Source organism: Leopardus geoffroyi, chromosome D4 (assembly GCF_018350155.1).
Source record: "Leopardus geoffroyi isolate Oge1 chromosome D4, O.geoffroyi_Oge1_pat1.0, whole genome shotgun sequence".
Taxonomy (NCBI): Eukaryota; Metazoa; Chordata; class Mammalia; order Carnivora; family Felidae; genus Leopardus; species Leopardus geoffroyi.
This window is the reverse complement of record NC_059342.1, coordinates 92,851,337-92,864,664: the sequence shown is the minus strand read 5'-3', so window position 1 is coordinate 92,864,664 and position 13,328 is coordinate 92,851,337. Positions and strand designations below refer to the sequence as shown.

The 13,328-nt window shown below is 64.8% G+C and overlaps 2 protein-coding genes and 1 long non-coding RNA gene across 3 annotated transcripts in view; 1 reads left to right on the top strand and 2 right to left on the bottom strand.

Annotated features, from left to right (window-relative positions):
- The window catches only part of QSOX2 (quiescin sulfhydryl oxidase 2), a 30,405-nt gene extending 29,226 nt beyond the window's left edge, over positions 1–1,179 (bottom strand). Inside the window, exon 1 of the mRNA XM_045467903.1 lies at positions 763–1,179. Coding sequence (XP_045323859.1) covers positions 763–1,156 — 394 coding nt within the window. The 5' untranslated portion in view covers positions 1,157–1,179. The remainder of the gene's footprint in view (positions 1–762) is intronic.
- A 1,681-nt stretch (positions 1,180–2,860) lies between these two features.
- On the top strand, positions 2,861–4,174 carry LOC123592673. Its single transcript, XR_006709901.1, has 2 exons — positions 2,861–3,222; positions 3,590–4,174. It is a non-coding gene; the product is annotated as an uncharacterized LOC123592673 (long non-coding RNA).
- Positions 4,175–6,676: 2,502 nt separating this feature from the next.
- Positions 6,677–13,328, bottom strand: part of CCDC187 (coiled-coil domain containing 187) — a 36,582-nt gene continuing 29,930 nt past the window's right edge. The window contains exons 21-25 of the mRNA XM_045468090.1: positions 11,959–12,122; positions 11,410–11,543; positions 10,941–11,050; positions 10,328–10,401; positions 6,677–9,867 (exon numbers count right to left, since the gene is read on the bottom strand). Coding sequence (XP_045324046.1) covers positions 8,144–9,867; positions 10,328–10,401; positions 10,941–11,050; positions 11,410–11,543; positions 11,959–12,122 — 2,206 coding nt within the window. The 3' untranslated portion in view covers positions 6,677–8,143. The remainder of the gene's footprint in view (positions 9,868–10,327; positions 10,402–10,940; positions 11,051–11,409; positions 11,544–11,958; positions 12,123–13,328) is intronic.

Here is a 13,328-nt window from a genome sequence, read left to right as displayed (position 1 = left end):
ACTTAAAAAACAAAAGCGCTGGAAGAGAGGGTAGCAATTTGTTATCCTCTGGCCCGCGGAAATATGTAATTAGAGGTTAGCTGAGCACCAGCAAGGGTCCTGCCAAACCTCACTCTCGCTGAGGACAGCACGGACTTCAGAGCGACTCACATGCCATGTAAAAGCCCGGCCGGCCTGCGGAAGGGAGCCGCAGACCCGCCCCCCACCCCACCCCCAACTCTGCCACCGGGGCAGGCGAGTAACGAGGGACTGATTAGCACTTGGCAGCTTGACGAAACTGCCAACAACATAAAATGTAGCTTGGTGGATGTCAGGTCAACCACGGGCTGCGCCTCTAGGAACGAGGCGCCTCCCGATGACAGGCTCCGAAGGTCCTCTTTTGCCTCCACAGAGGTCTGCGGGGCATCTGGACGTCTGTCTAAGTTGCTGGCTCGCTCTGAGCATCCACCATATGGCCAGAAGAGGGTGACGGCGCAGGACTTCAAGGGAAGGGGGCTCCGAGGCACGGAGACGGGGTGTGCGTCGGAAAACAGCTAGGACAAAGGCTGGGGGGAGGCACCGACGCTCTTCCCCAAGACCCTGGGAGGGGGGCTCCCCGGTCCGCAGCTGCGGAGTGCGGGCCGGAAGAGGGCTTCTCGCCGTTGCGACTCGAGGCCGCCAACGTGCCGGGCTGTCCCGGGGGCGGGCTGGCTGCGGGGCCCGGGGGGGGGGGGGCCGGGCCCGGCCGGCCGGGGTCGGGGGTCCCGCGCGGGCGCGCCTCACCTCGCACGTCCCCGGCCAGGGCCCGCCAGGTGGGCGCGTAGCCGATGCAGTGGCCGCACCACGAGGAGTAGAACTGCACGAGCCACGCGGCCGAGCTGTTGGCCGTGGCCCCGCGCACGCTGCCGCTGTCCAGCACCCACACGGCGTCCTCGCCCGCGCGGTACAGCCGCGCCGCGCCGCCCGCCCCCGGGCCCGCCGCCGCCGCCGCTGCCAGCAGCACGAGCAGCGGAGGCAGCCGCCGGTCTCGGGCCGTCGTCGTCGCCGGGGCTCCCGAGCTGCGCGCCGCTGCCGCCGCCGCCGCCGCCGCCGCCGCCAACGCCGCCGCCGCCCCGGCCGCCGCCATATTGGGAGTGCCGCGGCGCGCCTGACCTTTCACCCTGGCAACCGCCGTCATGTGCGCCGCGCGCGCCCGGCCCCGCCCCCGAGCGCCCGGCCTCGCCTCCCAGACGCCCTCCAGGCCCCGCCCCCGAGGGCCTGGCCCCGCCCCTCCCCACCCCAGGGTCGCCACATTTAGTAAACGAAAATGCCCCGTGTCTGAGATGCAAATTTAACGGGAAGTTCTTGGACTCGGAAACGACTGGCTGCTTATCGGAAATTTCCATTTAACTGGGGGTCCTGCGCTTCATCTGGAAACCCCACCTGGGGCTTCAGACTGTCTGCTCCCCTGACCTTGACCTTTAAATATGAGATTGTTATCTCTGGGAAACTTAGCAAGACATCCACACAGATTCAGACGCGTTATGGTGCCCAAGTTTAGGACTTTCCAGGTGACCTTTGCAGCCCTAGGAAGTAAAGCTTCCTGTGACTTTCTGCTTAATTCAACAGGAGACCTGGTTTTTACATTGCTATTCTTGATTGTTATGCATATCAACATTTTCTCTGAACTGTGTGACCAAAACAAAAAAAGAAAGGAAGTAGGTCGCAGAGCGGATATGAGTCAGCAACAGTCATTGGCCTGGAAGTTCAAATTCTTTTTTTTTTTTTTTTCAACGTTTTTATTTTTATTTTTGGGACAGAGAGAGACAGAGCATGAACGGGGGAGGGGCAGAGAGAGAGGGAGACACAGAATCAGAAACAGGCTCCAGGCTCCGAGCCATCAGCCCAGAGCCCGACGCGGGGCTCGAACTCACGGACCGCGAGATCGTGACGCGGGGCTCGAACTCACGGACCGCGAGATCGTGACCTGGCTGAAGTCGGACGCTTAACCCGACTGCGCCACCCAGGCGCCCCTGGAAGTTCAAATTCTTGTTTCGGGCCACTTGGCTCCTACACACGCCAGGCAGAGGAACTGCGTGTGCAAAGGCCCTGCGGTAGAAGGGACATGCGCGTTCGAAGAAAAGCAAGGAGGCCAGTGTGGCTGGAGCAGAGTTAGCCAGGGGAAGAGAGGGAACCAGGGAAGCGACCAAGAACAACGCAGGGAGGGGCCTCACCAGGCAGGCTGCAGATTAGGGCCCCTGGCTCTGAAAGCCACGGTGGCCATCGGAGGATTCTGAGTAGAGATGTGGTTCTGCCCTTCTGGCTGCCGTGTATTAGGGGCAGGAGGGAAAGCTGTGACAGGCTGTCACAGCCCTCCAAGAGATGGTGGGAATCAGGTGAGGGTTGGGTGGCAACGTTAGTGACAGTGTCAGACTTAGGGTGCGTTTGGAAGGTAGGACATGCGGTGGATTAAATCCCGAGTGTAGACAGAGGGGTCGTGTCTTCTCGCAGGGTTTTGGCCAGAGCCGCTGCAAGCAGGAAGCCGCACTTGACGGAGGTTGGGGTGAGAGTGGAACTCCGAGCTTGTTTTGGATCTGTTGACCTTGTGACATCGGAGGCAAGTGCCAGGCCACTGGTTGGCTGTGAGAGTCTGGGCTCAGAGGGTAGGTTGGGCTGCTTGAGGTCACCACAGGAGGCCACGGGGACAGAAGAGGACTGGCCACACCCCGAGCCCTGGACTGAAGCAAATGGGGTGGGGCGGGGGGAGGCAGAGGAGCAACCTGGAGGTTGGAGGAGGACAGGAGAGGGCAGAGACGGAGGTGAAGGATAGATGTGGGGAGGAAAGAATGACAGATGCCTGGTGGGGGGGTGGGGGTGGGGCATGGCTCCCTAGCGACTGGACAAAGGTGTTCTGGGGGACGTAGGGACAAGGCGTTTACAGAAAGGGTGGTGGAGGGAAAGAGGAGAGGCTCGGTGGCTCCTCCCAGGAGGTTTTCGGGAGGTGGGGGGGGGGAAGGAGAGCGGAGATCCAGGCAGGAAGGAGAGGCCCGGCAGGGAACAGGTGGGGGAGAGCCAGGGTGTGCCTCGTGGAGTGCAAGGGGAAGAAGGCAGGTGACTCCTGGGTGCGTGGGCACCAAGGGACACAAGGCTGGAAGGGGTCGCTGCACCCTGCACCCGACCAGCTCAGCCTCTCTCCGCCTCTCTCCACAGAAGGTGCTGCCTCCGCCTCCGAGGGGAGCCCCCGCATGCAGCCTATGCTTTCAGGTGCCCCTCCTGCCCTGCTGGGTGCCCCTGGCATCCCCTGCTGCCCTTGAGGTGGAGCCCATCTCAGCCTCACCGGTCCCTGCCCCCCTCCACCTGTGACCAGGTTGACTTGTTGGCCTCAGCCTGGGGGCGTGGCCATGAAGTCACATGGCCACCGTTGAGTGTGCAGACCAGCTCTGGTCATCCAGTGGGCAAAGACCGTCAGGGGCGGGCTATTGGGTGGGTTCTGAGCACTCGGGCCCAAGGCACCCTTCCCCACCCTTCCCGGAGGGGTTTAACTCTGAACCCTGTCTCAGTCGGCCCAGGCTGCGTAACAAAACCCCACAGCACAGGCATTTATTAAACGACAGACCTTTGTTTCTCACAGCTCAGGAGGCTGGAAACTCCAGATCAGGGTCATCAGGGTGAGCTCCCAGAGGCCCGCTTCCTGGCCTACAGATCGCCAGCCGTCTTCTCGAGGTGTCCTCACGTCCCTCTGTGTGTTCTCACGGACAGAGAACTCTCTGGGGTCTGTTCTCATAAGGGCACAAGGGCAATCATGGGAACCCACTCTCGTGACCTCATCAAACCCTAATGTGCTTGCTAGCACCGTGACAGTGGGGGCAAGTTTCCATGAATGAATTCTGGGGAGACACAGTTCAGTCCACAGCAAATGCCCAAAGCCACCCGGAAGGACCGTGCCCCTCCCCTACCCAGGTGCAAGTCGTGCTGTCGCAACTGTTCCCCAGGGCTTGTGTGTCCCCATCCACGTGCTGAGGGAGCCAGAGGGGCGTCTCAGGGGCAGCCAGACGATGTGCGTGCTGGCCCCACGGAAGGGCCACTAGGGTCTCCTGGTCCCTCCTCTGCCAGCCATCCCCCCGGGGAGTGCTGGAGGAGTGCCCCCTTCCTGCTGTGGGAAGGCAGGTCGAAGCAGGGTGTCCCTCCCCAGGACCAGCCCCACCCCACGGGAAGCGAGGAAGGCTGGCGCCACGGACACCGTGAGCCCACCCCGGGGGGCAGTCAGCGTGGCCGGGTGTTACTTCACCCCACACCTGCTCCGCGGCGTGGGGCCCGTGGCACCGGACTTTGTTCAGCACCCTGAACACAGCACGGGTCGTTTCTCAAACCCAGAGCGCCACTGGCCCTGCGGCCCATGTCGATTCACTAGAAGGTTCTTAGGAAAAGCGCCCACTGATTGTAAAATGCAGCCAGACTCAGCAACATTAAAACAGGGTGTGGGGGAGGGGGTTGTATCTTAGGGTCTGAGAGACCAGGCAACGATAGCAGTTTCCAAGCTTCCATTGCTTTCCCGGCCGGCTCAAAGCCCGTGACCCCACCCTGGAGACCCCCTGGGTCGGTTCCTCCACCTGCACGGAGGGGGCGCTGGGCCCTGGGCCACCGTGAGATGAACCACGATCGCAGATGCTACTAAGGAAGGAAACCCGCTGCCATTTTCAGATGCCTCCAATCGAAGGACGCGCTCTGATTCCGCAGTGATTCCAACGTGGGCAGGTCTGCATCTTGGAGCTGACGGAGCGAGGCGTCTGTGTTCTTGTTTTACAGAGGGGGAAACTGAGGCTCAGAGGGCCACGGCACGTGGCACACATTCGACAGAGGGCGTCTCAAGCCTGAGTGCCCCTGACGCCCAGGGGCAAAGGCGGAGCTCCCTCCCTGCTCTGAGTGCCGCAGCCACGCCAGCTTGCGGGGCGGCGAGAGGGGCCCCGGGGCGGGGGGGGGGGGGGGGGGGGCAGGGCCACTGTGCCTTTTCTGCGCCCCACACACACTTCTGAACTCCTGCCACAGCCCAGACTCCGGAGCGGGCCCTGTCCTCCGAGGACCTGCCCCCAGTTGGTGTTTGCGTTTGGGCATGGCTGCTTAGGAAGAACGCCCATTCTCCGGAAGACCTACCAGGAGGATTGTTCCAGAGCACTGCTGCGGGCCGGGGACAGAGCCTGGTGGCGACAATCCTCTGTGTCCTCACAGTGACACGGGGGGGGCGGGGGGGGGGAAGGCAGGGGCGGTGGCCAGGGAGGCACAGGGATGGGGTCCCTGCCACGACCCCAGTGAGACGTGGAGAGCAGGACTTAGGAAGGGCTCTGAGCATCACTGAACACCCCGGCTGTGTCACGTTACAGCCTGGACGGGCACAGCGGCCGGACAGAAAGGGCCCCTACCGGGGGCAGCCGCAGGAGCCCTGGGAGGGCCGGGGTGCACGTGTGGGCGCATGTGTTCACGCGCGATCCTGCCTCGCGCCCTAAACGGGTAGTCATGTTTTGCCAACACTGCGGTCTGCTCCCAGCGCACGCCGTTGGGAATACAGAGCAGCGGCTTGGCGTTTGATGCCTGGCGTGGGGTGGGTGGGCAGGACAAGGGGCCACAGGCACAGGTGTGGGCCTCGCAGACATCCTTGGGGGGCCCAGATGCTGGTTGGGGAGCCAGCATGGACAGGGCAGGTTTGACCCACGGAACTGGTTTTGTTTGGGTGCTCGCTGGACAGCCACGTCCCCTCGCTGCCGGAGAACCTGGCCCGGGGGTGGGGACCCAGCCTGGTCACTTAACCTCCCACCCCCCACCCCGGGAGCCAGGTGCCCCCCGGCACAGGAAGGCGCCATCCAAACGGGTGCTGCTGTGTTCCCCCAGAGTGCACAAGGCTGTCACTTCTCTGTACCTGCCCTCGGGGGCCTCCCCGCTGTATTTTATAGGGGCGGCTGTCACGGAATCTAAGGCTTCCTAAAGCTGGTCTGGTGATTTGGCATTTGAAATGCTGAAGGTGCATCTATGGGCATTTCATGCAGGAGGGTACAGCTAAGAGGGGCCTTTGAAAGAGACAGACTGCAAAATTAAATGTGGGCTTTAACTAAGAAATAACCTTTTTTTTTTTTTAACATTTATTTTTGGTAGAGAGAGACAGAACATGAGTGGAGGAGGGGCAGAGAGAGAGACAGACAGACTCGGAAGCGGGCTCCAGGCTCCGAGCTGTCAGCACAGAGCCCGACGCGGGGCTCGAACCCACGAACCGCGAGATCGTGACCCGAGCCGAAGTCGGACGCTCCACCGACCGAGCCACCCGGGCGCCCCAGAAATAACCACTTTCTGTGAAGGATAATGGCCCTTCTGGAGACCAAGATTTATCGGCCCCAGAGCTTAGCAGGGATTGGACCGAGGCGAACGCAGTGAGGCTGTGAAGGCAGCAGTGTGGTACGTTTTGCCTGTCATGAGACGGACCTCGGAGCCCACGCCCCTCACTCGCCGTGTCAGCTGAGACCGAGGGCTTCTGACACCCTCCACGGCACCAACCTGCAACAAGGAGCTCATTTTGTAGCGTGGCCTCCCTTGGGCCCCGCTGTCGTGGGCGAGGGGCCACCGGTGCAGGCGGCCCCCAGACAGGTCCTTTGGGAGGCCCGCGGCCCCGCCAGGAGCACAACCCCCCCCCCCATGGCGACCGGAAAGGGGGCAACGGGGTTTGAGGCAAATCTGCAGGGTTTTGAGGTGGGAGATTTATTACCATGCCAAACGTGTGTGTGTAAAATACATAATCCCTCTCGCACGGCCTCGTAAATCCAAAAGGGTCAGCAATAAATAGAAAAAAAATAAAAAATTACAGACTGATTTGTTCAGAAAACTAGAAGGAAATCAATAGGAAAGGTGTAGCTCAGAACTTGTTTTGAAATCGCATACGCACAGCAAGAGCACTTCCCCCCCCCCCCCGCCCAAGCCCGTCTCGGGGTTCCCTGGTGGGCGTGGGGGGACCCAGTGCGAAATCAGCACAACTGCCTCAGCTGGTGCCTCCCTGAGCCGTGAAACCCGACGAGTGAGCCTGTGACAAAAGTCCATCTGGCAAGCAGCTGGCCTGGATATAGGAGGCTGCCCTGAAGCGGGGGCCTGGTGGAGGGCTGCCTGGAGGCGGCCGCCGCTCCCGAGCTGGAAGGTGGAGGGCACAGGCAGAACTCTGGGCTCCGCCACGCCCCCCAGCTAACCGCAAGTGCACGGAAGTCGCCGGCTCCCCAGGGGTCCATAAGTGTCATCTCCAAAGAGGTTCCTCTGTTGAGGCCGGGGGGAAGTCCGTGCCCTGGAGGGGAGGAGCCAAGCCCTAGAGGGATCGCACCCGCCAACACCTCTGCAAACTGCTCCCTGCTCCGAGGCCGCCCTGCATCCCCGAGGGCTCATTCGATGATGGACAGCCACCAGGAAACGGACCCTGGCCTCTCCTGGAGTCCTCTCCTCAAGGAGCCCTTGGCCCACCTCCCGCCAGAGGGCAGTCCTGGGGCGTGGCTGGTCGCCTCCGGCCCTTGAGTTGACAGATCTGTGATGTCCACAGCGGGGTCGGCCCACGTGCATGCCCTTGGCCTTCAGAAGCCGCCAAGCTGGGGTGTGAGTCCGTGCGGACGTGACCCCCAGCCCGTCTCCACCGCCTCTTGCCCCCCTGTCCCCCCAGAGCGGCTCTCTCTCTCTTCGCCCGGCCTTTGCCGATGGCTCTGCCTCCCGGCATGTGGTCTCCGGTTCGTCCTTGGGGACCGCTCCCCTCCGGACCGTTCTCTGTCAATCCATGACCTCCACACCTTTCCACAACCGGCCAGCCTCTGGACACGCCCACACAACCTTTTACCTTCCTGCCTCTTAAAGTCTGGATCAGGGGCCCTTCCAGGCGCCTGACGGACGCAGCGGCCCCAACGTCCGGAAGAACACAGAGCTCACCGCACTCCCCGCCATGTCCCCGCCCAGGCCCCAGCCCAGCACCAGACGACTACTCGACTACTCGGCGGCCAGCCGCAGGCAGGCTGTTCTGAATGGTGGCTCTGCCCTCAGTGGCCCAGGCTTCCCGGAGCATCCCACACACCATGCACACGCATGCGCAATGGCACCCCATGTCGCCGTGGGCCCCGTCTTCCCGAGGCCCTGCAGCGGCCGCCGGGCCAGCCTGCGGGACACGGCGGCTCTTCCGTCAGGGGGCCGCCGGCTGGGCCGGCTCCAAGAGCACAGCCAGCGTGTCGCACAGGATCCTCCTGCTAAGCTGGCTGGAGACCCAATCCACCACCTTGGCTCCCTCCGTGCCCGGCGGGTCAGCGCAGGGGCCCGCACCCAGAGCAGGAGCTGGGTCGCCCTGCCCAGGGCTGCCAGCGGCTGCCAGCATTGGCGGACCCTCCCCGGCCATAAAGGCCCCTCTGGACAGGGTCGGGGGCCGCACCGGCAGCCTCGGGAGCCCTCCCGGGGCGTCTCCTGCCCTGCCCCCAGAGGGGCACCCTGGCCAGTCGGCTGGGTCAGGCCACTGGCTGCCCACAGCCTGATCCCTGGAAACCGAACTTGACTCACCCAATTCGTCCCCAAGGCTTCCGCCCTGTCTGCCTGCCCCCAGGCAGAGCCCCGACTCCTGGGGCCCTGGGGATGGGGCCTCGGGTGTGTCCTCCTCAGACAAGGAGGGCAACTCCCCAGTTTTGATGGAGGCATCCTCCCCCGGGGGGCCCGGCACGCTCCCAGGAGACATGACATCCTCAGGTGGGGAAGGGAAGTCTTCTGAGTCGGGGCTGGTCGTGTTGGCCAAATCCTCTGCTGGGAAGGTGGGAGGCAGAGGAGGGAGGCGGGCATCCCTGTGAGCGGAGGACAGGTCGGCACTGCTATAGGATAGCACCTCGTCAACGGGGGACAGGATCTCAGGCAAGGCCCTGCTGGACGGCGTGGGGCAGGCTTCCTCGGGGGCAGGGGAGTCTCCACTGCCCCTACATCTGGGTGTCCAGCCCTGGGGTGTCAGGGCCACCAGACCGCCAGGGTCCCCAGGAGGAGCCCGCGGGGTCACGGGGACCTCAGGCTCAGACCAGGACTGTCGTGGCGTCCTGTCGCTGGGCAGACTCAGGGCAGCGTCCCAGGGCCCCTCTGGGCAGGCAGCCGAGGCCTGCAGAGGCCTGGTCTCTCCTCTGCCAAAATCCAACCCTTCGGATGCCAAGGACCCCGAGGGAGAGGAGAGGGACAGGTCCGAGTCACTGGAGGACGAGGGCGTGGACGGGACGTCTGTTGGGCCCTCTTCCGTAGCGAGTCCACGGATGAGGCTCCCAGTGCTTCCAGACGCTTCCTGCCCCTCCCCAGGGCCCAAGGAAGCAAGTGCAGAGCCGGGCGCCCCGCCATTTTCCAGGTGGGACGAGCCTCCTGTAGACAAGGAGGGCCCCGAGCCAGGCTCCAGAAGGCTCTCCTCGTCCCAGACCTCGCTGGACGCCTCTGACAGCTCTGACCCTGACCTCGGAGAGGGGGCGTCCGGGGGAGGCAGCGGCCAGCCCTCCCGCAGGACGCCCCCCGGCTCCGTGGAGGGGCCGCCCAGGGGCCCGGCCCCACCGCCCTCTGGCCTCTCCCGGGCCACCTGCCCCCGGCCCCGGTGGAGCCCCCAGGAGTCTTGAGGAGAGAGCTCCCCAGGACAGCCGGGGTCCGTGTCTGGGACGTCCCCGCCCCCCCAGTCTGACACGGAGACGGGGCTCTCGGAGAGCTGAACCAGGACGGCGGCTGCTCTCTGGAACTCCTGGAGAGAGCGGCAGGACACCCCACTCGAGGAGGAGGAGGCAGGGGACCCCGCCCAAGACCCCGAGCGGCTCCGGGGAGCAGCCTCGGACTCCGGGCCCGGGTCCGAGGGTGCCCTGAGCGGCGGCAGGGGGCTGCCCTCAGGCTGGCTGGGTGGTACCGGAGCTGCGGAGAGGGGGGAGTTGGGGGTGAGGCCCCCAGCCCTCGCCCCCTGCCAGCCCTGCGGCCCACACCCTACAGCCCCTAAGCCAGCGGATCGGGACCAGAAGGGCCCGGGTGGAGGCGGAAGAAAGGTCCACAGCCCCAGCGCGGTCCGCGGAGCGCCCCCCCCCCCCCCCGCCCCCGGCTCCACACCCGTTAGTGCTGCCACCCACCCGCCAGCACAAGTAAGGGCGCCGCGTCTGGGGGGACATCTCCACGCCTTGGGGGCCCCGCCTCAGAACTGCAGCCGTCCTGTGTTTATTGGGGCACGACGGCTCCAGACAGGGGCCCTCCCTACAGTCCTCGAGTGGGCGGGGCTCCCTCGCGGGGCTTTGGGGGAAGGGTGGCTCTGGCCGAGGAGGAGCCGGTGGCAGAGGACCCGCGGGTGGGGGTTCCGTGGTCCTGGTGCACGGCGGGGCCTCACCTGGAGCAGCGGTCAGCTGGGCGGCTCCTGGTGCAGAGAAGGGGCCGCAAGGGTCCTGCCCGCAGCTCTCGGTCCTGCAAACACATTTGTGCGGATGTCCCAGGGGGCGCCCAGGAGAGGGCCCCATCCCCCGGCCTCATCCCCACGGCTCAGGGCCTCCACGGGGCCTTCAACTCCCCCGTAAGCTTGACACCCGTGCCCGCCAGGTATCTGCCCTGACAGGAGGTGACCGTCAGAGCGCAGGGCTCCCCGGGTGGGGGCAGGGGGCCCTGTGTTTAGGAGGTTCTGGCCTCAGTCCCCACTGGGTCAGGTCTCTGGGGGGCGTTGCTTTCTGAGAGGCTCAGAGGCACGCGTTCCCTGGAAGGGCCCCTCCCGCTGCCCCCAGCATGGGATCGTGGGCCAACTCCTCAGGTGACATCTTTGTTTCCAGAGAGGGGGTCAGACTCAGGAGGGCATGGGGTGGGTTGAGGGGGCACAGAGGACCCGGTTCAGGACGAGGGGCACCGGGACAGAGTGAAGTTCTTCCAACGAGAGGACGGGCGTCTCCATGCCCCAGGACCCCACCCCCTGCCTGCGGGTCCCCTGGGCTCAGGCAACCCTCCAGACCGCATACCTCTGTTCCCCCGGCCACCAGCCTTCCATTCTGTGGGGCTCCTCCACGGGGCTGCCGGCAAAATCCAGCCCCAGCTCTGACCCTGCTCGGCCGATGCGGCCTTCAACCACCTGTGGGAGAAAGACCACAGCCAGGGTGTGGCCACTGCCACGAGGCCATCGGTCCATGCCCCTTAGCCGTGGGTAAAGCCCTGTGCTCCCGTGGAGTTACCACCGTAAGGAACAAAGACCATCCCCTTAAAGATGGCCGAGGAGACCCCCACTTACCAGATACCCCTCCTCCCAGCAGGCACCAAAGGCCCCTCAACAGAGGAATCCAGATGAGAAGGGCCAAAGAGGTCCCATCCCCTCAACACCATCATCTGGCGGACAGGGTGGCCCCCACCCAAAGCCACACGGTAGAGCCCGACCAAGCCACGGCCAGGCCCCCACTCTGCCTGCAGCCAGGGCAGGACCTAGCCTCAACTCACGCTGGCTTCCAGGGGGCTGCAGGGACCCCCTCTGCCCGGGGAGTTCGGGCCCTGGAGCTTCTGTGCGCGGCTGTCTGTCAGAGGCTGGGTCTTCTCCTCTGCTGACGTGGGGCTGGGGTTGGTCTGGGGGTCTCCTGTGAGGCAAAGGGACTGTCAGCATTGACGGGCACAGAACGGAGGACGCGGGGGCACAGCGTCCAGGAATTATGAAGTCCTGTGAGAAAATCAGCCCTGGGAAGGGTGCACACCCCCTGAGCTGGCCCCTCTTCACACGGAGGAGGAGACGGAGGGAAAGGAGGACAGCCTCTGCGCCCGCCCAGCCCCCGCTGCCCGGAACCGTCGGTCGAGGTGCACGCAGGTGGCCCTCCTGCAAACGGGCCCGCCATGCGGGCCAGACACGGAGAGGGAGGCCACGCGGCGCGTGTGAGGCGCGCCAGGATGCAGGTCTGTCTGACCTCAAGCCCGATGCTGCCCCCAGTTGCCAGGGCCAACCGACCGAGTGACCGTCTGTCCTCGGCTGCCACTGCGGCCACCGCGGTGCCCGGTTACCTTGGCCCACGGGGCTGTGGCTCTCCGCCAGCCGGCGCCCCGTGTCGGGCCAGCTGCCGGCCACAGGAGTGTCCTCTCCCCACGCGGGCCTTGGAGGCGGCCGGTGGCTCTCCGCAGCTGAGATTGCCTGGGGGGGCGTCCCGTCTGCCCGCTTGCTGAGAAGGCTGTAAGGCAGGGGGGGGCTGGGACTGCCTACCCGGGCTATGCCCTCCCCGGGGGGGGACAAGACCCGACCACAGCATTCCACAAATGGGACAACACGCATCACATCCGGGGGACGGCTGTGGTCGGCGGCCGAGCGGTCACCACGCGGGTGCAGGAAAACAGGTCCTGGGCCCTCCCCTCCCAGGCAGCTTCCCGAGCAGATGGGTCCCTGCTGGGGGCTCGCGAGGTACAGGCACAGTGCCAGAGCGTGATGGGCCGGAGGCGTCCGCCTGTCCCTGTTCCCCAGCACGGGGCGCTCCGGCATGAGTTCTCCGTGGGGACAAACCACCGGGCCCACCTGAGCTCCGGGAGGCCACATGCCCAGACCCGCTGCCATGCTCTCAGCACACTGATGGGCATCAGGAAACCGCCCCCCCCCACCCCGTCCCAGCCTCAAGGAGGCAGCCGGGGGGGCAAGGTTGCCAGGCCTCCTGACCCCTGGACAATGCAGGCGGAGGGGCCAGCTGGGACACCGGCCACTCTTTAGGGTGTGGCTTGACTTGTTTCTGTTCCCTTCGGATGCTACGACTCCCCCAGGGGGCCCTGGGCATCTGCCACTGGGTTCACACCCCCGTCAGGGGTGTGAACGGGGAGTGGGGTCAAAGGGCTTTCCTCGGTGCCTGGAACCTGGGGCCTTTGCAGATGGAGACGACGCAGGGGCTGGCGCTCTGGCCTCTCTGGGGCAAGGCCTGGGAGGCACCTGTCCCCATCAGTGTGTCCCAGATGCAGGCCCCTGCCTGGCCCCAGGAGCAAGGACCCTGAGGACACAGCAAGGGGTGTGCGCCCGAGCCCATCACCCGCCCCCCAGAGCTGCTTCAGGAATCAAACTGGAATGGCAGCCCTTGGAGCCCTTTCAAAGGCTTGTCACCCCTCTCCCCACCCCCAGCCCCCCAGGTCTCAGGCCAGGAGCCCTGTGGGCTGAGTGCAGGGGGGTGGCTCCACAGGCAGAGCTCAAGGATGCACCTGGGCCCTGACCCACTCGCAGCGCTGCTGAGCTCCCCTGGACGGAGGGAGGACACCTAGTTCTCTGCGTAGCACGGCCCCAGCAAAAACTCAGAGTCTCTCTCACGGTGACAGAGGCGGCGGTTAGAAGCCATCTGAAATTTTCCCAACGTGTACACAGCCTTTCTGGTCCCCAACTTTCCAGCAGTGACAACGCATCGCTG